Raw genomic sequence first — 23924 nt, 5'->3', positions numbered from 1 at the left:
CAAAAGTTCACAGACTTCAGGTTTCTCCGAATGCTGCGGCGGAGGGCGTGCCCTGAGCACCTACGGGGGCGTGGCCTCCACCCGCCCCGCCTCGATCCTAGACTGCGAGTTTCTCAATGTGTGCCGGCCGAGGGAGTGGCTTGCGCACCTGCGGGGGCGTGGCCTTGCCTTGCCCCACCCCCTCAGGAGCCTCCGGGACCGGCGGCGGCGCAGCGGGAGCAGCCGGGTCTCCGCGCAGCGAGGCGGTTCAGACGGGCGGCCGTCAGGTGGGCACGGGGGACAGCGGCGGCTGCTTCGGGATTCCCGAGGGGGCCGCAGGGATGGAGAGAGGGGGCCACGGGCCTGGGGGCCTGGATGAACCTCAGGGTCCCCGCGGGGCCCTGCCCCGCCCCTAGCCGGGTAGGAAAACAGCTGCGGGCGGGGCGGGGCCTTGTGACGCGAAGTCCGGTGCAGGGTCCCCGCGGCCTCGGGGAGGGGCTGGCCGGCTGTTGGAGGGTCCCCGACTACAGCCTGAGAGTGCAAGACATGCATGGTGAGGGGGCCTGCGCGGGGCGTACAAAGAGAGGGAGTAAGGCAGGGCGCACTGTGGAAACTGAGGCGGGAGGAGCGGAGTTGGAGGTGAGCCTTGGCTCCGTACTCAAGGGAGAGAGACAGAAGGAGGGCGGATTGTGGGTACAAGTGTCAAAGGGAGGAAGAAGAAGAGAGGAGACAGAGCCAGCAAGGAGAGTAAAGGTGTTCGATGCTGAACTGTCCGTTTCCAGGACCCACAAGGAGGGAGGCGAGAATGGACTCCCTTAAGTTGCAAGTTGTCCTCTGACCTTCCATGTGCCTCTGCACACACAATAAGTACATAGAGGGACAGAATTAAATACGGACCAGGTATGATGATGCACACCTTTAATCCCAGCACTCGGGAGGCAGAAGGAAGTGGACCTCTGAGTTCGAGGCCAGCCTGGTCTACAGAGTGAGTTCCAGGACAGCCAAGGCTACATAGAGAAACTCTGTATTAATATATATGTATACACATACATATGCATACATATGTATGTATATTAGAGAAACTGTATATATATAAACATATGTATATATAAAATTATATATTTTTTAAAGTAAGAAATAGATTGTGGGTAAGAGTGTAAAAGGAAGATGAACTACCTGTCACTCTGTGATGGGACAGACTGAGTCTAATTGGTGTGTGTGTGTGTGTGTGTGTGTGTGTATTACGTGTGAACTGTGCACAGTACTGAGTGTGTGTGACTGAGATACTGGGTCTGTGGTCAACTCTACTTGTGGCTGATTCACACGTATGCCATGTGTGTCAGGGAGTGGATTGTCTAATGGGGTTGGATCTAGGTGTTGCATGGCAGTGGGGGAGTGTGTGAAATTGTGTCAGTGATATGTGACTGTCACTGACTAACTGTTGGCTTTCTGGTTCTGTATCCCTGAGATATGTGTGTGTGTGTGTGTGTGTGTGTGTGTGTGTGTGTGTGTGTGAGAGAGAGAGAGAGAGAGAGAGAGAGAGAGAGACTGTGTCTGCAAGCTGAGGTTTACATAGGTGTGTGTGTGTGTGCACATGCGTGTGCGCCTGCTGTTGGCCTGTGAAGCTCTCTTGGGGCTTCTGTAAGTACCGGGGACGGCTCGAGTGACAGATGGCTGTGGCTGAGCTGAGGCTGTCCCTGGGATTGTCGATCTGGGTATCAGGCTGTGGGAAGCTGCATGTGGAGTATGGGCTCCCTTGAGTCTGAGATTGTGCCGTAGGGTAGGAAGTCGTGATTCTGGACACACGGGGGCAGAATGGTTGGAGTCAGGATGGCTCTCCCTAAGCTTGTGTGGTAAAGAAACTGACTACTTACATGGTTTGTGAGGTTGAGCCTACCTGTGATCTCACTTATGTGTCTCTGTATATGGTAGGGTGTTTTGGTTTTGTTTGTGGAGGTTAAGTGGTCTGAACACTTGATCCTCCTATTTCTGACTCTGATAATTGGGATTACAGGTGTGAGACACCACATCTGGGGGGAAATTTAATTTTTTTTTTTTTAGACAGAATTCACTCTGTAGATCAGGCTGGCCTTGGACTCATGGAAATCCTCCTGCCTCTGCCTCACAAGAGCTGGACTTAAAGGTGTGGGCTACTATGCCTCTCCAGGGGTTGATTCATAACTTGGTGGTACCCAATAAGACCATCTGAATTAAGATTTTGACTTTAAAGCCTTTGAAAATGAAACTCACAAAATAGAAACTGTATTTCAGAGTTTGAAGTTGGGTCTCTTTCTGGGCTAGAATGCTGCAGGAGCACCCATCTACACACACACACACACACACACACACACACACACACGTTATGCTGAGACTTAGAAAACGCTGCTTCACGCAGCCCCAAGATCAGCAGAGGAAATGGGGTGGAGGCTGAACTCACTCTGTAATGGAGAAGGACTGTCTCTTTAAGAATTACATGTGTCAAGTCCAGCAGAAGTGGAGCACACCTGTAATCCCAGCACTTGGGAGGCAGAGGCAGGTGGATCTCTGAGTTCGAGGCCAGCCTGGTCTACGGAGTGAGTTCCAGGACAGCCAGGGCTACACAGAGAAACTCTGTGTTGGAAAACAAGCAATAAACAAGCCCTCAAGTAGTGCTGTCTGCCTGTAACCAGCGCTTGAGGTGGCACAGGTGGGTTTAGCCAAGGATGGTGTTGAGCCCCAATCTTCTGCCTCTCAAGAGCTTAGATCTCAGGTTTGTACCACATGCCCATTCGTCAACTCTCTTTTCCTTTCCTTTCTTTTTTCTTTCTTTCTTTCTTTTCTTTTTTTTTTTTTTTTTTTTTTTTTTTTTTCGAGACAGGGTTTCTCCGTGTAGCCCTGGCTGTCCTGGAACTCACTCTGTAGACCAGGCTGGCCTCTCAGAAATCCACCTGCCTCTGCCTCCCAAGTGCTGGGATTAAAAGCGTGTGCCACCACTTCCTGGCTCTTTTCCTTTTCTTATGGTACTAGGGCCTTGGCAATGTTTGGCTAGCTGTTTGTCCCCAGCCTTTTCTTTTAAGATTTTTCTTTTTCTTTTCAAGAGACAGAGTTTTTCTGTGTAGCTCTGGCTGTCTTGAAACTTGCTCTATAGTTCAGGCTAGCCTTGAACTCAGAGAGGCCCACCTCCTGAGTGCTGGGATTCAAGGTGTGCCACCACCACTTGCTAAGATTTATTTTTATTTTATTTACATGAGCATTTGTCTCCAATCATATATGTGCACGATGTGCATGCAATACCCACAGAGGCCAGAAGAAGGCGCCAGATCTCCCCTGGAACTTGAATTGGTTGGAAGCTGGCATGTGGGTGCTAGGTCCTTTACAAGAGCAGCTAGGGGTCTTCACCACTGAGTCATCCCTCCAGACCCCAGGTTTTCTTTTTTAAAAGCAGAGTTCATAGCTCCTGAACCAATGATCCTCCTGCCTCAGCCTCCAGTGCCAGAATTATGGGTGTGTGCTACCACACCTGTGCTCTGAAAAGGAGAAAGTCTGGTGTGGTTTGCATTTCTAAGATGAGAGTGGATGTTATGCTGTGCCCCTTTGTTTCCTGTCTTGTGTTGTATTTCTGATTAGGTAATACATGTGTGTGTGTGTTTGGGTGGGTGCGGGGGTGTGTGAAAGGAGAGAGCGTGTGTTGAGTTGTGTCTGAGATGAGCATCTGTCTGCCACTGGGGCTTTAAGAAGGACCTGGGCTGGGCCTCAGTTGATTTCTGTTTGCTTAGAATGCCTGTCCTAGGTGTGCATAGCATGTTCAGGACCCGGGGTTCATCACCTGCACCCCATAAATGGAGTTTGGCGGTGCACGTTGCTTAAGGTTCTCAACTATATGGCAAGGTCACGACCAGTCTGGGCACATGAGACCCAATCTCATACCCCTAGTCCCAGCACACTCAAGGGCAGACACAGGTGGATTTCTGTGAATTCCAAGCCAGCCTGGGCTGCTACAAAGTGAGACTCTGTCTGAAAAAATAGTAAAGGAAGGAAGGGAGAGTTTTGTGTGTTTACTGAGGTGTGTGTGTCGGTGGGGTTACCCACATAAAAACACACAAAAACCCATTTGGCCGACCCCACCAGTGCTCACGTGTCACATGGACACTGTCACCCTCACGCCACGGTAACACACGGCCTCATCAAGCCCGGTGGTTGGGACCCCTAGTCCTGTCCATCAAGATGTCAAGCCCAAGAGCCAACAGCCGGCCCCTCCTAGACACGCCCACCCACCTTTTCCCCAGCCCTCTGCTCTGCGTCTCTGCTTACAGGGTTCCACCCCTCATCCCTGCCCTCGGCCCCCCCACCAGTGGCCTGACTGGTTCCTGACAAAAACACCCTAAGAATGAGCTCACTGGGAGCCTGCCGCCTCCACATGCTCCGCCCCTCAGCCCAGCAGAGGTGGCACCTCCGGTCCCAGGGCACTCAGCAGGCTGGGAAGCTCTGAGCTGGGGTGTCTGGGGACCTGGGTGGGGGGGCTGGACCAGGTGAGCAGGGTGCAGGGGGCGGAGGGGGCTCTGGAACCAGCTGTTGGTCTTCTAGGATAATCACGCAGAGTTAAGAGCTGCCCTCAGGGCAGAGCCCTGGGTTCACAAAGGTAGATGTTCTCCGATGACGATGACGGCCGGCCGTCTGTGATGGAAAGGGATGGGCAGGGGAAGGCTGGAATGAAGAGAAGCTGTGAGTCTGTGTGGCCCAGATGGTGACTCCCTCAACCTAACTGCCCCCCAGGAGCAGCCATGTCTGTGCAGGTGGCAGCCCCCGGAAGCACAGGGCTGGGCGCAGAACGCCTGAACCCCGAGGAGCTGGTGCGGCAGACACGACAGGTTGTACAGGGACTGGAGGCCCTGCGGGCCGAGCACCATAGTCTGGCCGGGCACTTGGCGGAGGCCCTGGCTGGACCAGGCCCCGTGGATGGTGCGGAACTGCTGGAAGAGAAACAGCAGGTGGTGAACCACTCGCTGGAGGCCATTGAGCTGGGGCTGGGCGAGGCCCAGGTATGTGGGGCTATAGGGGGCTTAAGCTTAAGGAGGACCGGAGATGATGGTGTGTGTGTGTGTGTGTGTGTGTGTGTGTGTGTGTGTGGTATGTGTGTAGGGTCAGGGGACCATAGCACAGGTAGGGGGTCTGAAGGAGCCAGGCCTGGAAAAAGGGACTGTAAGTCAGAGACTGCATCCCTGAGAAGCTTTAGGGATGAGATTTTGTGTGTATCAGAAGTGATTCTCCTGTAGACCCTGGGCCCTGAGGGAGCTTGGGGTTTTCATTATGAGTGGAACCCCAGTGAGGGGCTGGGGGCGTGGCTCAGTGGTAGAGCTCCAGCCTATCCCCAGCCCCTCACTGGGGGATTCTAGGCAGGGGCTCTGCCACTGAGCCACGCCCCTGTTATTCACAGGTGGATTTTAGGCAGGGGCTAGCTTACATAGATGGAATAGGAATTAACCCTATGCATAATTTAGGTGAAATCAGGGATTTCTGGGAAACTTTTAACTTTATCAGAGCCATATAGTAGGGTGTCTTGAGAATTTGAGGAAACCTATATAGAATGGGTCTATGTGGCTTGATATAAACCCTGGGCTGGGGTGGGGCTGGGGTGGGGCTGGGGCGGGGCTGGGGCGGGGCTGGGGCTGTCCCTTGGATGAATCCACGCCTACTCATGGCCCCAATGCTTCGCAGGTGCTGCTGGCCCTGTCCGCACATGTGAGCGTGCTGGAGGCTGAGAAGCAGAGGCTACGGGCACAGGCACGGAGGCTAGCCCAAGAGAACACATGGCTTCGAGAGGAGCTGGAGGAGACGCAAAGGCGACTTCGGGCCAGTGAGGAGGCTGTGGCCCAGCTGGAAGAGGAGAAGAGCCACCTCCAGTTCCTGGGGCAGCTGAGGCAGTACGACCCGCCCGAGGAGAGCCAGGTAGCAGGGGCGGGGTGGGAGGGGTACACGGCCCTCTGCAGAGCTCCTCGGTGGCCTTGGATCTTTCTGAGTACTCAAAACCCTTCAAGTACATTCAGGTCCCTAAATCCGCACACCTAGTTGAGCTTCCAAAGTCCCCTCCATGCTCCCTAGAGCTTCCAGGTCTTCCCCAGACCACTGAAACCTCTAAGGCTCTCACCCCACACCTTTGTCAAACCCAGACCCAATCGCTGAGGCTGGAGGATGCTGTGAGTTCTAGGCCAGCCTGGGTTACATGGTGAGACTCTTACCTTTTAAATATACCAGTCCTGAAGCCAGGCATGGTGGCATGCCTTTAAGCCCAGCACTTTGAAGGCAGAGGCAGGCCAGCCTAGTCTACATGGTGAGCCAGCCCCTGCCTTAAACAACAGACAGCTACACAGGCAGGTCTGATGTAGCTTCAGGGCCTCCGCCTCCGACACTTGACTTTCTCAGAAGTCTTTCCTGTTTTCCACAGAGGCCCGAGTCCCCCCCTCGCCGAGACAGCCTGGCTTCTCTGTTCCCCAATGAAGAAGAGGAAAAGAAAGGTGGGTGTGTGGGAGCCCTGGGTACTACTGTATCAGAGGGTAACCACGCTGGACTACAGGCTAAGCCTGGGGCGGAGCCTTGCCCTGAGGGACACTGAGGCCTCTATGGAAGGAAGAAGCAGGTGGCTCTGGCTAGCAGGGACACTGGAAGCTGGAAGTCAGTCATGTTAGGTTCTGGCACCTAACATGCCACTGGCTGGTTAGATTTCTGAAATCCCTGTGTCCTGTCAGCACAAGGCCATACTGCTGTGGGGTATAGGCTGACGCCACACCACCTCCTCAGGTCCTGAGGCAGCAGGAGCAGCCGCAGCACAGCAGGGTGGCTATGAGATCCCAGCTCGTCTGCGGACCCTGCACAACCTGGTGATCCAGTATGCTGGCCAGGGACGCTATGAGGTGGCAGTTCCCCTGTGTCGCCAGGCTTTAGAGGACCTGGAGCGGAGCTCAGGCCACTGCCACCCTGACGTGGCCACCATGCTCAACATCCTGGCACTCGTGTACAGGTGAGGGCTGCAGCTGATGGGGCTGGGATTCTGCCTGTGGTAGCGGGGGACACTGTTATCTCCTGACACGGTAAATAGTGAGAGCAGGAGTCCAGAGTTTGGGCAACAGAGAAGGCAAGGGACATGGTGACATGATGCTTGACAGGCCTGGCAGTGGAGGCACGCAGAGCTAGAGGCCTGGGAGGTGTGAGAAGGGGGACCCCTGAAGGATGCTGCTCATTCCTGGCAGTCTAGCCTGTGACCCGAGCTTAACCCAGCCTTCCATCGCTGCCCCGCAGGGACCAGAACAAGTACAAAGAGGCCACGGAGCTTCTGCACGACGCCCTGCAGATTCGGGAACAGACGCTGGGTCCTGAACACCCTGCAGTAAGCAGCAATTCAGAGAGGGAGGGAGGGAAGATGGACTGGGGAGGGTGGGCTGCAGGGACCTCCTCCTCTGCCAACTGTCTTACTGCAGGTGGCCGCAACCCTCAACAACCTGGCTGTCCTCTATGGAAAACGTGGACGTTACCGGGAGGCAGAGCCCCTCTGCCAACGTGCTCTGGAGATCCGTGAGAAGGTGCCATGCCCAGCCTTTCTGTACTTCTGTGCCACAGCCATCTGTACACCGTGGGTTGGGTTTGGCGGCAGGTCTACCTTATTTGAGCCTGGAGCACCCAACCTTGTAGCCTCGATGAGCTTACAGTCCAATCCTGACTTTGATCTCCTGAACCCTTATACATCTTAGCTGACTGGCTGGACTCAGCACCCTGTGACCTCTGACCTTACTAATCCCCACACCCCATTAACTTCTACTTTGTTCCTTTCTTCCCAGCCTGGGGCCCTAGAATGACATCTCATAGGCCACCCTGTGTGACAGATGGTTTGTGTGTATCCTAGGTCCTGGGTGCAGACCACCCTGATGTGGCCAAGCAGCTCAACAACCTGGCCCTACTGTGCCAGAACCAGGGCAAGTTTCAGGACGTGGAGCGGCACTATGCACGGGCCCTGAGCATTTACGAGGCCCTGGGGGGGCCACATGACCCAAATGTGGCCAAGACCAAGAACAACCTGGTAAGGCATGTTAGGTCTGTCCTGTCCTGGGGGTTCTGTGGGGAGGGGAGAGACCTCAGGCTCCTGCAGGCCCTTCAGTACAACAAACCAGAAGCAAGCCGCAGTTCACAGAATCCTGTATCAAATTTTATTGTGGTCATGGTGGGTGACCCCAAACATTTCACCCACTGAGGTAGGAGACTGGGGGACTGCAGGACTCAGCGGCAGGCAGCCTGGCTTCCTGCGGGTGGCTCTGCACTGTAGTAAGCTGAGGCAGGATGCTGGGGAAGGCGGGCAGGTCTGAAAAGTTGCCAGACCTAAACAAGATGCCCACGCCCTGGCCCTGCCCTCCCTCCCTGCAGGCCTCAGCCTACCTGAAGCAGAACAAGTACCAGCAGGCAGAGGAGCTGTACAAGGAGATCCTCAGCCAGGAGGCCCTGCCCGCCCCGCTCGGTGAGCCCACCCCTGCACCCCCCTGCAAACCCCCCTGCGTGGTGTTCCTCACTCCCACCTCCATGTCCCTTCTGTCCCACAGGAGCCCCCCAGGGAGGCACAGCGGGTGATACACAACAGCAGGTAAGCAGCCTCTAGCTCAGGTCCTTGGTGGGCCTCCACCATGTCCCCACATGTCACTGTGCCTCCCCAGGTCCTTCGCAGGAGCAGTTCCTTCTCTAAGCTTCGGGAGTTCCGGGAGTCCATCCGACGTGGAAGCGAGAAGCTGGTCTCCCGTCTCCGAGGGGAGGGCACGGCAGGGGCAGCCGGGTGAGTGCTGGGTGGGGTCAGCAGTCTGTCAAGAACCTTCCATGACATCAGTCTCGTGACAGTGCTCAGAGCCAGGGACCAGAGCCTTCCCTGACTCACTCCTGTCTTTTTGGGCTCCCTTCAGGATGAAGAGAGCCATGTCACTCAATACGCTGAACGTAGATGGTGCAAGGGCTGCCAGGATGCAGGTGAGGAGCCGGTGATGGGAGTAGGGTGCTGCTGGCAGGCTCAGCAAGACGGGAAAGGTGGGGCCTCCTCCTGGGGACTCAAGGTAGAGCATCAAGTGGCTCCAGTGTCAACTGGTAAAGAACTAATCACTCCCATGCCTGTCCCCAGCTCTCAACCCGGCTCTTGAGCGAGGCTCCTCGGACTCTGAGTGCCAGCACGCAGGACCTGAGCCCGCGCTAAGTGGACTGGCTGCAGTGGCCACAGATTCTCAGGGATCAGGAAGGGTGGGTGGTCATCCTGCACCCTGCCTGGCAGCACTTGTACATCGGGACCCTGTGATCCTCCCTGAAATTAAAGGCTGTGCACTGGTATTGGGTGTTCGCCGAGGGCCTTGGGACCTTCCAGCACTTCCCGGGAGCCACAGGCGTTGCCCACAGTCCTGCTCAGAGCTGCTGTGCGATCTGCTCAATTCGCTGCAGCGTCTCCTCCGACTGCAGCTGCTCCAGACTGAGCAGAGACAGGCCCAGCTGGTCCTCCTGAGGGGACAGAGGTAAAGGGCAGGTGTCAGCTCACATGATCTGTGTGACCCAGTGTCTGTCTGGTGGCAGGAGTACACAGCCAGACTAGAAGAGGACTGGCACTCTCCCTCTCCTTCCTCCTCAGTGTGGAGACAGAGGACACCAGGAAGCATGCACATCCTGGGGGAGGGAGAAGTCATGCGGGGCTCAGGCTCACCCGGTGGAAGGGCTGCGCCATCTGCCGCAGGAAGTACTTGGCGACCTGTACACCCTCATCTACGGTCAGGTTGAGATTGGAGTCAGTCAGGTGCTCCTGGATCCATCGAGGCAGCTTCCCGCGCTTGTCGGCCCGAGCAAACCGCTGTGAGGAAGGAGGGGAAGGATATTAGACCCCAGGTTGGAGCCCAGGCTGACCACTACTTTGTACCCTGTAGAAGTTGGGCTAGCAGGGCTGGGGTGCCCAAAAGCCCTGAACCCCACCTTGTCAGCAAAGACCATGAGCCCATAGTCTGTCTTGCCCCTGATGGCGCGGCCCACACACTGGGCTGCATGGCGCATGGCATCGAAGGTGAGGAAGTCATTCTCCCGGATCTGGAACTGGTCCCGCAGATACTCCAGCCGGGCCTAGGAGATGAGGAGGCTGAGGTGGAGAGCCTGCCCCCCCCCACACACACACACACAGAGCAGTGTTTCCCCGCTCACCTTGAGAATTCGGCTCTGGGTGTAGACATAGGGAACACCGAACATGATGACAGCCCGCCCGTAGTGGTGCACTGGGGGCAGGAGAAGAGGATCACGGTGCATGCTGGGCTGCTGGGGCTAAGGCCTGTGCATAGGTCACCCCAGTGTGTAGAAGGGGACAGACCACTATATGCCCAGTGGTTCCCAAGGGAGCAACAGTGGTAGGGTAGGCAGGCCCCTGGGCTAAGAAGCCAGGTCTACTCACCAAAGTCAATCCCTTCTGACACTTTGCCTCGAGCCACTGAGAGGAGAATGGCCCCACGGCCATTCTCGCATGCCTAGAGAGGTGGAAGCGGTCACTCCTCGGCCCTCTCCCACTCACCCGACCCACTGGCTGCTGGCTGCTGGCATTCCCCTGCCTGTCCCAGGCACCCACCTCTTGGTACTTCTCCAGGGCCACACTGGTCTCAGCCCCATCCTGGGTCTCAATGAAGAGCAGTTTGTTCCTCTGGATGTTCTCAAGGATGCCCTGGGGGTGACGGGGAGGTCAGGGCTCAGGCCACACACAGTCAAGCACTGCTGGCCTCCCATGAAGATCTTTCTCTAGGCCCCCAGCTGTCCAACCTCACAGGCAGTCTAAAGTGGGGAGCCAATCACCACCCAGAGGTGGGCACGGGGCCCCAGAGGTGGGCACAGGGCCCCAGAGTGGCAAGTGACTGGTGGAGAGTCTGACCATAACCAAGGCAGGACCAACCAGGCTGTCCTCAGATCAAGTCTGACACTGCAGTAGTGAGTGAGGGACAGAGACAAAGTCAGGCAGCCCATCAAGACAGACGTGGGGTCCCTGGCACCAGGCAGTGTTATCTGTGCAGCCCAGTGAGCAAACTCTACCAAAGATGTGAAGGATGGACCTTTGACTTGGAAAAAATGAACTCTGACCCCGTCTCACCGAGTCTAGATGAGTCTGTGCTGTCTCACAAATACAGACAAGTCAGGCCGGCAGGTGTCTGTTTTCAGTACTAGGGACTGACTGTGATAATGGCCATACGCGTTACACACATGCTCACTCTACCACTTAACTAACCCTACAGCCCCTCACTGGGAGAGTGCAGACTCGGCACCCTGCCTGAGCCACACCCACAGTCTATACAGTCTATAGTGCCTGTTCAGACCCAGGCCTGAAAGCTGGGTTCAGCAGTCACCAGACAGAAGGGTGTCCCCATGCGGCACCAGAACCACAGCTCCATCCAACCACACAGGTATGAGAGCTCTTGGATCTGAAGTTCTGGTCCAGACCAACTCTCCAAAACTTGCACACCCCAGCACCAAGGCTGCTTGCTGGGAATGTAGTCTGCAGTAACTCCAAGAGCAGCACAGCACACAAACCCCAAAGGTAGGGATGGGCAAGGTGGGGTGCTGTTAGTGCCACCAGTAGAAAGAGGGAGTGAAGCCACAGGAAAAGCAGAGTGAGGGCGTGGCAGCAGCGGCCAGGCGTACCTGCTCGTACCAGGAGGCCACAGTGCTTTCCATGTACTGGTAGCTGGTGAAGAAAGCCACAATGCCATCGGGGACCACAGCAGACATCTCCAGCAGGAGGTTGCCATAGTTGCGGATTACAGCTAGGAAGAGTAGGTTAGAGACTGGATCCTCTCCGGGCTCCCATCGAGGCCTCCGACCCATATTCCCAGTTCATTCTCCCACGCATATTAGAGGGCTGTTTCCCATCCCTGAGGTTCATCAAGGCCATATAACTTGGGACAGCACAAGAGACATGTAGAAGTGGTTATTTCTTCCATGTGACACTTAAGAGCCTGTGCCCAACATCCCAGGGGCCCTGTGCTATGTTGGGCTCAGTGGTATGCCTGGTAGTGCAGATGTCCAAATGAAGGGACCGCTGAGGGTGGGAAGGCCCCCTGTGCTAGCCACAGAGGCTGGGGTCTTGTTAGGGCAGCAGGTCCAAAGCCACCTAAGACCCACCCCAACTAAGCCTACAGGTGACTCACCAATGTCTTCTCTGGTCTCAAATTTGGAACTGATTGCTACCTGGTCATTACCACGGCCAATGATCTGGAAGAGTCAGGGTAAGGGCGATGTGACCATACTGAGTGACAGTTAAACACCCCTTTTCTTTTTTAAAGATTTATTTCATGTATGTGAGTACACTGTCACTGTCTTCAGACACACCAGAAGAGGGCATCGGATCCCATTACAGATGGTTGTGAGCCACCATGTGGTTGCTGGGACTTGAACTCAGGTCCTCTGGAAGAGCAGTCTGTGCTCTTAACCACTGAGCCATCTCTCCAGCCCCAACCCCCCCTTTTCTTGAGATGGTGTCTCATGTAGCCCAGGCTGGCCTTCAGACTGGGAACCTCCTGAGGCTCTCCATCCCTCCCAAGCCCATGAGAAGGCTATCCTCCAATCTCCTGAAGTTTTCTGTAGCCAAGGTGACCCTGGTTCTCCTGCCCCACTATCGGAGTTGAGATCACAGGCCTGCAAATGGCACTGATCTAAAAACAACTGTCTAAACCCTGTTGCCAAGACAGGTAGGTGGCCTCTGACACTCTCTATGAAGTCCATACTCCATAAGCATGAGATCCAGTTCCAGCCCCTCCCCCTGACAGGAAGGGTTTAAAGGGTTTCTGATTTTGTCCCAGGCAGCATTCCCAGCTACCCTGGGCTGCTTGTGGCCCTTGGAGCATGGAGTGAACATGCCTAGCGAGCTGCAGGGTTCTGAACTACAAAGCAGAGGCCATGAGGCTGAGGGGACAGCTCTGCCTCAGGCTTCAGAGGGAGGCTCATTACCCAAGACACAGCTGGATGACACACGACAAAGCCACCCTCAACAAGATGATGCCCAAGTACCACCTGCTCAGGCCTGTGTTGCCCCAGCGTACACTTTGCATGCACGTGTCTAAGTGCCATGGCCCAGGCTGCTGGGAAGGGGCCCTCCCATGTCAGCAGCACTTGGTAGCTTGGTGCACCCACCAGGCTTGAGCCTCAGCTGAGCTGCCCAGGTTGAAGCTGGGTGAAGCCACCTGCCTCGCCCACTCACCATCGGGCAGAGGCAGACTCGGGCCAGCGTCATGGTGAAGGTTGCCATTGTGACGGGGTGGAAGTCCAGGATCTTGGGGTAGATGTCCAGTGGGGACAGTGTCTGTAACAGAGACGGCAAGTGAGACCTCAGCGGGATGGCCAGGGACCAGGACCCCGACGGAGGAACAGCACAGAGTCCTCACCCCAGAAGTGATGATGACAGACTGGAAGCGTTCAAACACAGGTTTGATGGCCAAGGAGGCGTCCATACAGCTGTGGGATAACACAGGGGTCAAAAGGGCAGAGGGCGGGGCCGAGGCCTGTCCCATCCACACAGGACGCATCTCACCTGAAGTGCAGAACCGGGTTGGCGATGGTGGGGGTTCTGTCATCAAAGGGCTCAATGATAATGGTGAAGCCTGGTGGAGGGGGCCGGTGAGTCTCACTGGGTCACTTCATACCTGACCTGCTGCATCACCCCAGACATCATCCAGGAGAACCACCCCAGCCCGCACAGGCAGGCCGTGCAAACACTCAGGTACAGAAGCAGAGGGAGCTGTGGCTTCACACACGGTCCAGCACATAGACCAAGCCCGACATTCCCCAGGCCACTCTGTCCCCCAGCCCCTCCCCCTCCTACTCCCTACACAGCAACAAAAGACATGCCATGGACTCCCAAGTTTGCTAGGTTTCCACGCTCTTCCCATGACCCAGAAGTGTGCCATGGACTCTGCCGAGCCCTCCTGCACCCAGCTGCTCTGCTAGCCTCCACTTGGCCGAGTCCCTGCCCCAGAGGCCAGTGCTTCGGCTTCGGGTCACCTGGAATCATCTTTGCCCCTCGTTCTCCCCCAGGCTCACTCCTGGAAGGGGAGGACGAGGCTCTTTTTAGATCCTCTTGCCTTGACAGTGCTGGGCCTGGCCCCATTTGTTGACTGAACAAATAAATACATTCACAGATTCTGTTTCACTTGGCAAGAAATGATCAGGTCTTTGGTGTCCAGCCCTTGCCAAGGACACAGCACTAACCAACACAGCCTCAGTCCCACCCACAAGGCCTCCCTTGTACTAGGGGAGACAGCTATCCAGAGAGCAATGATCTGAGATGCAGCTGGAATAAAGGGGCAGGCCCAGCACAGGGTGGGCTGGGTGCCTTTCTGAGAGCTGAAGGACTCAGGCAGGTGATGGGAGGTGTGGGGAAGAAGCTGACTGTGATGTGTTGTGGGTGGGGGAGGAGGAAGAAACAAAGGCCAAGAGAAGGGGCTAGAGGCTGAAGGAAGCAGCAGCTGCCAACAGCCCTGCAGTGGGCTGATGGGGGTTAGCCTCCTTCTGAGGTTGGCCCACTACAGGATGCCAGCTGACCTGGTTTCCTGGCTACAGCGGTAATCCCCAGGGATAAGCTGAAAACTCAGTGTAAAGCTGGTGGGGGGTGGGGAGGGGACACAACACATAGACAGAGGAAACATGACAGATGGACCCAAGCAACAGCCTCCAGAATGCCCTGCGAGGCAGGCCTCTGTGCGTCAGCCTGTATCCATCTCCCTGGAGGTCTTCATGCCCAGCCATGCTTCTACATCCTGGCTGCTGGCCGCCTCCTCCCATAGCTCTCCCCAGGCACGATCTCCTGTCCTGACAGCATCTCCTTGCTGCATGAACCTCAAAAGCAACACTCTCACCAAGTGCACGCCTTGTCCACAACCTGCCACAGCTCCCTCATGCCCTCAGTCACACACGAGGACTCGTCACCCCGCTGATGGTGAGGTGACCCTAGCACCACTCTGGTCAGTGCCACAGCACCGCCCATGCACTTTGTCCACACGTGGCCAGGAGCCTCTGAACACAAGAATCTGAACATAAGGCTCCTTCTCACTCAGGTGCTTTGTATGGTCTTCCCTCCCCCCAGCTCCCCCTAATACCCTACCCCATGAGGCTGAGCCCCCAAGTCCCGCTGTCAGAGCCCCAGTAGAGAGAGGCGAGCTTACCCTTGGCATATGTGCTGACGAGAGTGGCAAAGTTAGCCAGGAGTGTGAGCGGGGAGAAGTCGGCCAGGTCAGCAATCTCCAGGGTGTGCAGCAGGGAGCGGAGGCGCTCAGCACAGAACCTGAGAGGCGATGGGGTCAGGAGCAGGAAGCAGCAACAGGCCCGACTCTCGCCACATGTTCCCCTGGGCACCGGGCGTTGTGTGAAGCTATCCCTACACTGTATGAGACCCCCAGGGCTACCCCTCCAGGCTGGAGCACAGCCCAATCACATGGTGCATAGGTTCACCGCTCACGCGCGGTAACTTGTTAAGACTCATGGCCGACAGTCACTCTGCTTCTGTCCAGCCTGTCATGGGCCCCACGCTCAAAGAGGAAGAGCCATACACTTTCTTAGGCTCACAGAGGCTGTGTCACCTGCTCAGCCGCCAACATAGGGGCACACGGCTGCAGCACTCACTGCCAACTACACAGTCCCATGGACTCCCTCCACATCCAGCTCTGACCTGACCCACAGCCTTATCTATGGTCCAGACCCCTTCATCACCAGCAACACAGCCTGGGCCCGTGGTTCCCCTGCAGGCCGCACCTGAGGGGCTTGCGCTGGATGCACACACGCTGGGCCAGGCCGCTCAGAAAGGCAGGTGGGCTCTCCTGCACCACGTGCTGCACACGCAGCCGCCACTTGACAAACTCCAGCAGCCGCCGCAGGAAGCCCAGGAAATGCTCGGCCGTGCGGATGGAGCCTGGCACCGCCTCTGCAGGGAGACCAAGGACCAAGTCAGCTGGTACAGGAGGGGTGTGTGTGGGCGGAGGCTGGGAGGGGGACTCACCCTGCAGCACCTCGTCGGGCAGCACAGGGTTGGCCAGGTGGGCGTCTGTCTCCCGTGCTGCGCTGGCCTCCCGCAGGCCCTCCACCAGGCGCCGGTACTCGTCCTGCAGCCGCTGCGCATCTGTCTCCTTGATCCTGGGGGACCCGGGACAAGAGCTGGCATGAGGCAGGTGTCCAGGGCCACCGAGGCACACACAACAGTGGGAGCAGAGAGGGCACCTGAGCACGGTCTTCTGCAGGGTGTCTAAGTTGCTCTGGCAACGGTCCAGAGTCCTGCGGGTGAGGTTGACACTCATGGAGTCGATGCAGACATTGTCTAGGAGAAAGAGCAAAGGAGGGAGAACTGGGCTCAGCCAAGCGTGGGGGTGAGGGGCAGAGGGCTGCCATTGTCTGCACACCCTGACACCCTCCTCACCGATGTTGTGAGCTTCATCGAAGACCACAACGGCCTTGCGGGCCAGCTCTTTGGATACCAGGTCTGCGATCTTGGGGTCCAGGAGGTAGTGGTAGCTGTAAACCACCACGTTGGCGTGCAGGATCTGGGCACACAGAGGGAAAGGTTGCCCTGGGCTCTGCTGCCCCATCACATCCAATCTATCCCAGGTCCACAAAGGTGACACAGACAGACACAGCAATGGTTGGAAAGATGGACAGGATCACCCAGGCAAGGCACAAAAAACCCAGAATAGGATGGAGACAGACAATCCAGATAACAGACACAAATGCAAGCAGACAGACGGGCCAACAGAAGGATGGGCATGATGGCTCATGCCTATACCCTGACAGCTGGGAACCTGAGGCAGGGGTATTCCAAGTTTGAGGCCAGCCTGGGCTACAAATGAGATCCTGCCTCCTAAGAAAACAAAACAACTCTTCACCGAGTATCGAGCCAGGAAGTAGGGGCACCAGCCCTGCCGCTGCCCCAGGGCCTTCAGATCATCCAGGTTGTAGATGCCCGCAGGGAGGGGCACCTGGCGTCCATGGATGTCAAATTCCTGGGGCAAGGCCAGAGGGTGTCAGGGTCAGGGAGAGGTGCTCTGATGTGCCGCAGCCCTGCTGCCCCCAAGTCCGGGCTCTCCCCTGTACCTCATAGAAGCGGCAGTGAGGCAGGCTGGCATCCTGCTGGTACTGTGCCCGCACATACGACGCCGTCAGGCTGTGACACTTCCCATCAACGTCCTTCCCGAAGCGCAGTGGTGTCACCTGTGGGGGGGAATCAGGGGACAACTTACAACAGAGACAGGAAGTGGTGTGTATCAGCTATTCTAACCTGGGTCTCCAAACTCAGACACCAGGAGTAGAACGGGGGTGGGGGGGGGGTGTTTAGGGCAACAGGAACCTTTACCTGATTTGCTATTTGTTTCTTTGTATTTGTTTCTTTGGGTTTTTTTGTTTGTTTGTTTGGTTTTGTTTTTTTGTCTGTTTGGTTTTTTTGAAGATAGGGTTTTTCAGAGTAACAGCCATGGCTGCCCTGGACTCATTTTATAGACCAGGCTGGTCTGGAACTCACAGAGATCTATCTGCCTGCCTCTGCTTCCTGAATATTGGGATTAAAGGCATGTGCCACCACGCCTGGCTGAGTTGTTATTTGCTAAAAGAACTTACTGCAGTGATGTAAGTGTGGAGCATGGCTAAAGTCATCCCATCAGAGCTGGGCGTGGCAGCAGGTGCCTGTAATCCCAGTCCCTCCAGCTGAAGCAGGAGGAATATAAACACAGGTCAACCTGGGCAACTTACTGAAGCCCCATGCCACAATAAAGTGTGAAAAGGAGCTGGGGGCACGTCTCAACGGTAGGCAGAGTGCTTGCTAGCACACACAAAGCTGTAGGGGCAATCCATATCACAGGACCAGCCAACCGGAGGGACAGCTGGACGGCTCAGTGAGGGTGGATGTCTACCACCAAGCCTGACAAACTGATTTCAATTCCCGGGATCCACACATCAAAAGGAGAGAACAGACTCCCACAGGTTGTCCTCTGACCTCCACATACACATACACACGCACACACACACATATAAACACACACATACATACACGCACACATATACACACAAACAATATGTAAGGTTTCAAAAAATAAATGCCTAGGGCTGAAGAGATGGCTCAGTGGTTAAGAGCACTGACTGCTCTCCCAAAGGTCCTGAGTTCAATTCCCAGCAACCACATGGTGACTTACAACCATCTGTAATGGGATCTGATGCCCTCTTCTGGTGTGTCTGAACACAGTGACAGTGTACTCACATACATGAAATAAATAAATAAATCTTAAAATAAATGCATAAATTTCTCTCTAAACAAACAAAAACCCCAAACAGAAAACAAAGACCCCCTGAGTAGCCCCTCTCTGACAGCACTTGGCTCAGCAGTGTTTTAGTTTGGATGTGTGTGGGTTTTGGAATAGCTTCATAAACATAATGGACGCTGTCAGACAGGACCCGAGGCTGCCATAAAATGATCTTATTTTGCCTGTATACAAAAAATACCCAATACTTTGCGTAAGCTACCATTTAGATTTTGATCTGTCCCAAAAGATCAAATGAGAAAGTCCAGGGTGCCATGTTGGCATGTAAGCACTCTGTGATCTTGTGCTACCCTTAGCCGCAAAAAATGAGCATCGATCTAACAACTGAAAGGGAAGTCCCATTCATGGTCACCTCATACGACAAAGGGTTTACTCTGGGGCTTGGGTCAAGTGGCCCAGGGATGAGAGCGAGGGCTCACCTCGGGATGAATGCACAGGTTCTTTCTCGAGCTCAGAGCTAGTCCTAAGAACGGCAGCTTCTCCCCCTCCTGCTGCTCATAGAAGCTGAGCAGCTTGCGAAGCTCTTCGATGACCTGCTCAGAGGATGGGAGCATTAGGTGGGGACCTCAGGACAAGCATAAGTCCCTGCCCACCAGGCTACCAAGGGCAGCGACTGGGGACCACTAAGGCCCAGGGGAGGGGGCAGAGCATGGATTCTGTCTGCACTGCCCACCTTCTCAATCTCTGGCACAGTCCGTGAGCAGTAGATAAGTTTGGTCACCTCCAGCGGATAAGCCTGTGGGCGACAAGAGGTCTCAGCCCAGCTCCATCCAGTCCCCTCCCGACCCCATCCCAGGCACTCAGGAGGCCACTCACCCACTGATAGGCCACAATCAGGGCCAACAGGGACACTGTCTTCCCAGTGCCCGAGGGCATCTCCAGGACTCCATGACCCTGAAAGTTGGGTACAGAAGAGGTAAGACACAGGTTCTCAGAAGGTCATCGGCATAAACTCTGGGGAACTCTCCCTGGCATGCCACCACCGGGAACAACAAGGCAACACTCACAGCAGTGGAGCAGTTGTCAAGGCCCCAGGACTGACAATCTCCACTCCTCCTTTTTTGCTGGACTTCTAATTTTTCATTCTTAATCCCCACCCACCCCAAAGGATCTTGCTATGCAGGCCTGGCTAGGATAGTGCTTACCATGAACCTCTGGCTAGCTTTGAACTTTTGGCAATCCTGTTGCCTCCACTTTCTGAGTACTGGGATTACAGGCTGAACCCTATTGCTGTGTCCCTCTTATTGACACAACTAATGAATTCACTGAGCAACACACAGCAGGAACCGTTACCTCTCTGGATCACAGCATCCTTGCTTCTAAGTAGCTCTATAAGCCATACTTGAAGCAAGGTTGCTAAGGATTAACACACTGGTGGGCCAGCAATATGGTTTAGCAGGTAAAGACACATGTGGCCAAGCCTGATCACCAGAACAGTTCAATCACCACAACATACATGCACACCGTAGCACGCATCCACACATTCCAAGTAAGTGTAACCAGACCGGGCTGTTGAAATGGCTCAGCAGGTAAAGGTGACGGCCACCAAGTCTAACAGCCTGAGTGTGATCCCTAGAACCCACAAAGAGGTGAAAGAAATCTGGGTGGTGTTGGTGCATGCTTTTAATCCCAGCACTTGGGAGGCAGAGGCAGGTGGATCTCCTGTGAGTTTGAGGCCAGCCTGGTCTACAGAGTGAGTTCCAGGACAGCCAGGGCTACACAGAGAAACCCTGACTCAAAAAAAAAAAAAAAAAAAGAAGGAAAAAACCAACTCCACGAAGTTGTGCTCTGACCTCCACATATGGAACCCCCTTCCCTCTCCACTACTGTGCCTGCCAGGAATCAGCCCCGTTAAAGCCTGTCACCCAAGCTACCTAGTTAACCTAAGGCAGGAGGATGGCTAAGATGAAGTGCTGTGCTATCCTGACTGCTCTTATCTTTTTAAAGATCATGCTTCATAGCCCTGGCTAGCCTGGAGCTCACCCAGACTGGCTGCAAACTCTCTCTTTTCCCCCTGCCTCAGCCTCCTCAGGGCTGGGGTTATAGGTATGTGTCATCTTGTGCCGTGTTAATTCAGTGTTGGGATCTGAGCATACTAAGCAAGTATTCTACCAACTGACCTACAACCATCTCTCCCCTGTTATCTAATTGTTTTTGGAAACAGTCTCCCTATATATAGCCCTAGCTAGCCCGAAATTCACTATGAAACCCATACTGTTCTTCAGACTCGAACAATCCTTCCTCAGCATCCCTGCTTCTGGAATTACAGACATAACTATAATTACTGTCACATTCAGTCTGTGCGATGCCAGGATGGAACCAAGAGTTTCATCCATCCAGCTGGGCAAGCAACCCTACCAACTGAGCTACATTCCTGACCTTGCAATTTACTTTTGTTGTTAGTACTCAGTCCCGCTGTGTAGCCTCGGCTGGTCTCCAAACTTGCAACGATGCTCCTGCCTGGGTCTTCCCGGTGCTGGGATAGCAAGGCCCGGGCCCCGACAAGGACGTTAGCCTGCGGGAGGCATCAGAGTGCAAGGGAAGCCACCCACCTTGGCGTCCAGCGTGCGCTTGAGCTCCAGCATGTAGGAGAACTGCTCCGGGTAGATGTAGTCGTACGGGAAGTAGACCAGCAGCCCGTCCACGTTGAGCCTGGCGGCGGCGAGGCGTCGGTGCCCGGTGCTCTCGAGCCGCCCCGGCCTCCGCGCCGCCGGCCCGCCCGCCCCCGTGGCGTCTCCCTGCCACGGACCCCTAAGCCACCCGGGCCGGTCTCCACAGCCTCTCCACGCCGCGCCCCGGCCCCGCCCACCGGCCGCCCCATCGCCCACCGCAGAGCCGAGCGCTCTTCCCGGGACCCCATCTCACTTCATGGCGGCTTGCCCCGGCGTCCACTCGCCCGCCTCCTGAATATTCAACAAGGGGGCGTGACCTAGAGCACCACCTTCCTCGCGACGTCATTGGCTAAGCCCGCCCGTCACTCCGCCAATCGGAAAATTGGCGCGTGCGCGTGGGGGTTGAGAGGGAGGACTTCGGAGAGAGAGGTGCCCGAGGTATCGCTGAGGATCTCCGAGGACTTCGAACAGAACATGAAAGAAGAGAGTCGAGAGAATCGATACAGTTCACTGACGTTTGCTCTTCCTGGTTCTGTCCTGGTTGTCCAAGTCGTGAATAGAGTTTAGGAGAGAAAAACGGAGAAACTGGAAGTTGTTCGGAGCTTTAAGTTACAAAGGCATTGTTGTACCATACAAGCACGATTTAGAAAAGACTGGTGTCCAAACAAGACAAGAAACTAAAACCAGCTCCTCCTATTTATTGAACTCTAGCCAGACTCTATCATGTTTTTAAGCATTCGTTAATATGGGTTAGAGAGATGGCTCGGACGTGAGCATAGGCTCACAAACAAACAAAAATTCACCAGTTAAGGACCGCTCAGTAGTTAAAAGCACTTTCCCAGGCGCCCCCCTTCCACCCCCAAATCAGGCAGTTTACGATCACCTTTAGGGCTAGCTCCATGGAATCCAATACCTCTGGCCTGAGGTAGGAAGACTGTGCAGAATGTGGTTTCGAACTCAGGTCAAAAGACAATGGCCTTTACGTCATGCGCCATCTCAAGAACCTGTCCCACTGTATTTTGAGACAGTCGCACTATGTAACCCAAGCTGGTCCGGATCTCATTCTATAGCCTAGGCTGGCCCCCAGCTTGTGACTCCTGAGGGCTGGGCTGGACAATGCTGTTGGTTATTTCGTACTTCCAGATCCTTGCTCAAATATCACCTTCACCTTTTCTTCCTTCCTCCCGTCATTTCTCTCCCCCCCCCTTCTTTTCTTTTCGAGACAGTCTCTCTACTTAGTTCTGACACTGTCCTAGATCTCACACTATAAACAAGGTTGGCCTTGAACTCACGGAGACCTGCCTGCCTCTGTGTCTGGAGTGAGTGCTGAGATTAAAGGTATATGCCACAATCCCAGCACTTGGGAGGCAGAGGCAGGCGGATTTCTGAGTTCAAGGCCAGCCTGGTCTACAGAGTGAGTTCCAGGACAGCCAGGACTACATAGAAAAACCCTGTCTCTAAAAAAAAAGAAAAAAAAAAAAGAAAAACAAAAACAAAAGTGTGTGCCACAATGTCTAGCTATTTTCTTTCTTTTTAAATTATTTTATTTTTGATGTGTGTGAGTGTTTTGCCTCATGCATGTACATTCATCAAGTGTGTACCTGGTACCCTCAAGAGGTTAGAAGGCATCAGATCCCTTGGTACTGGAGCTATTGATGGTTGTGAGCCACCATGCAGGTGCTGGAAATCTAACACAGATCCTTTGCGAGAGTAACGGCGCTCTTGGGCTGGAGAGATGGCTCAGCGGTTAAGAGCACTGGCTGCTCTCCCAGAGGTCCTGAGTTCAATTCCCAGAAACCACATGGTGGCTCACAATCATCTGTGGTGGGATACAATGCCCTCTTCTGGTGTGTCTGAAGACAGCTACAGTGTACTCACATAAATGAAATAAATAAATTAAAAAAAAAAAAAAAAGTAACAGTGCTCTTAGTCATTGAACAGTTTCTCCAGCCCCGCCTATTTTCTTTCTTTTTTAAATTACTTTTTTTTTTTTTTTAGTACTAGTTACATGGCTTTATTTATGTATTTGCTCCATGGGCATTTACTGTGATTGTCAGAGAACAACTTGCAGAAATAGCTTCTTTCCTTCCATCATTCCTTGGATCCAGAGGCTTGAACGAGGGCTGTCAGGCTTGGCAAGTGTGTTTACCGGCTGAGCCATCTCAGCAGCTCTTGGATTTCATGTTACAAATGTCCTGCACTTTTGCTTTGTAGACCAGGCTGGCCTCAAACCCACAGAGATCTGCTTGCTTCTGTGTCCTGAGTGCTGGGTTAAAGGTGTGGCCACCACTGCCTGGCTAGTTATACAAGCCTCTTGCTCTCTACACTTAAACCTCATGTTAGGACCCTGAACACAGCCTTGGGGGAGATGACCGTTTTATTTTTCTTTATTTATTTCCCTTTTAAAAAATTTTTATTCATAGGTCCTTTTTTATTTATACCACTTGTTAATGTGGTCACATGATTAAAATGGCTTTTTAATTTTTTGTGCAAAATTAATTAACTAATTAATTAATAGTAGCTGATCATCTGTCACCTCAAGCTCCTACAGGGTTGGAGACACAAGGATTACAGGTTTAAAGCTTGCCTAATGGCCTGGAAAGATGGCTCAGTGGTTAAGAGCACTGACTGGCTGCTTGCTCTTCTAGAGGTCCTGAGTTCAATTCCCAGCAACCACATGGTGGCTCACAACCATCTGTAATGGGATCCAATGCCCTCTTCTAGTGTGTCTGAAAACAGCTACAGTCTACTCAGATATAAGATAAATAAATAAATCTTTAAAGAAAAAAAAAGCTGGCCTAAACCAAACATAATATCTTGTTTCTAAATCAAAGATTGGACATGGTGGTGTTCATCTTTAGTCCCAGCACCTGAGAGGAAAAAGCAGGTTCCAAGCCAGCCTGGCAAAACCCTGACTCAAAAAACTAACAAGAAAAATAAGTATTGGACTTACTGTGTGAGATAGCTCTGTGAGAACTATCCTGTCTAGGTTTGTGTCAAGTTGACAAAAACTAACCAACACAGACAGCATTCA

The 23924-nt window shown here is 54.2% G+C and overlaps 2 protein-coding genes across 8 annotated transcripts; one reads left to right on the top strand and one right to left on the bottom strand.

Annotated features, from left to right (window-relative positions):
- The first annotated feature begins 130 nt into the window (after window positions 1-130).
- Window positions 131-9306, top strand: Klc3 (kinesin light chain 3). Of its 4 annotated transcripts, none has more exons than XM_034497384.2 (13): window positions 131-266; window positions 4732-4997; window positions 5674-5904; window positions 6401-6470; window positions 6754-6973; window positions 7252-7339; window positions 7431-7532; window positions 7853-8026; window positions 8368-8458; window positions 8541-8581; window positions 8652-8767; window positions 8892-8955; window positions 9104-9306. In XM_034497384.2, the coding sequence occupies exons 2-13, from the start codon at window positions 4740-4742 to the stop codon at window positions 9173-9175; spliced, it is 1527 nt and encodes a 508-aa protein (XP_034353275.1). In that variant the 5' UTR covers window positions 131-266; window positions 4732-4739; the 3' UTR covers window positions 9176-9306. The 4 variants fall into 4 exon arrangements, with proteins under 4 accessions (XP_034353275.1, XP_034353264.1, XP_034353283.1 ...); XM_034497373.2 differs by lacking the exon at window positions 131-266 and adding an exon at window positions 425-532; XM_034497392.2 differs by lacking the exon at window positions 131-266 and adding an exon at window positions 4351-4487.
- On the bottom strand, window positions 8131-21283 carry Ercc2 (ERCC excision repair 2, TFIIH core complex helicase subunit). Of its 4 annotated transcripts, XM_034497342.2 has the most exons (23): window positions 21144-21283; window positions 20831-20930; window positions 19095-19172; window positions 18952-19014; window positions 18698-18811; window positions 17062-17178; window positions 16854-16970; window positions 16391-16514; window positions 16195-16291; window positions 15977-16110; window positions 15733-15901; window positions 15147-15265; window positions 13517-13586; window positions 13371-13440; window positions 13187-13288; window positions 12138-12201; window positions 11632-11753; window positions 10571-10663; window positions 10400-10472; window positions 10156-10226; window positions 9934-10077; window positions 9671-9814; window positions 8131-9471 (listed from the first exon to the last, which is right to left on the bottom strand). In XM_034497342.2, the coding sequence occupies exons 1-23, from the start codon at window positions 21146-21148 to the stop codon at window positions 9379-9381; spliced, it is 2283 nt and encodes a 760-aa protein (XP_034353233.1). In that variant the 5' UTR covers window positions 21149-21283; the 3' UTR covers window positions 8131-9378. The 4 variants fall into 4 exon arrangements, with proteins under 4 accessions (XP_034353233.1, XP_034353242.1, XP_076785014.1 ...); XM_034497351.2 differs by lacking the exons at window positions 8131-9471; window positions 9671-9814; window positions 9934-10077; ... (1 more) ...; window positions 10400-10472; window positions 10571-10663 and having other exon boundaries at window positions 11721-11885; XM_076928899.1 differs by lacking the exons at window positions 8131-9471; window positions 9671-9814; window positions 9934-10077; ... (6 more) ...; window positions 13371-13440; window positions 13517-13586 and adding an exon at window positions 13602-13633.
- Window positions 21284-23924: the final 2641 nt, after the last annotated feature.

Source organism: Arvicanthis niloticus, chromosome 1 (genome assembly GCF_011762505.2).
Source record: "Arvicanthis niloticus isolate mArvNil1 chromosome 1, mArvNil1.pat.X, whole genome shotgun sequence".
NCBI lineage: Eukaryota > Metazoa > Chordata > Mammalia > Rodentia > Muridae > Arvicanthis > Arvicanthis niloticus.
The sequence above is the reverse complement of the archived record's forward strand: the minus strand, read 5'-3'. Positions and strand labels throughout refer to the sequence as shown.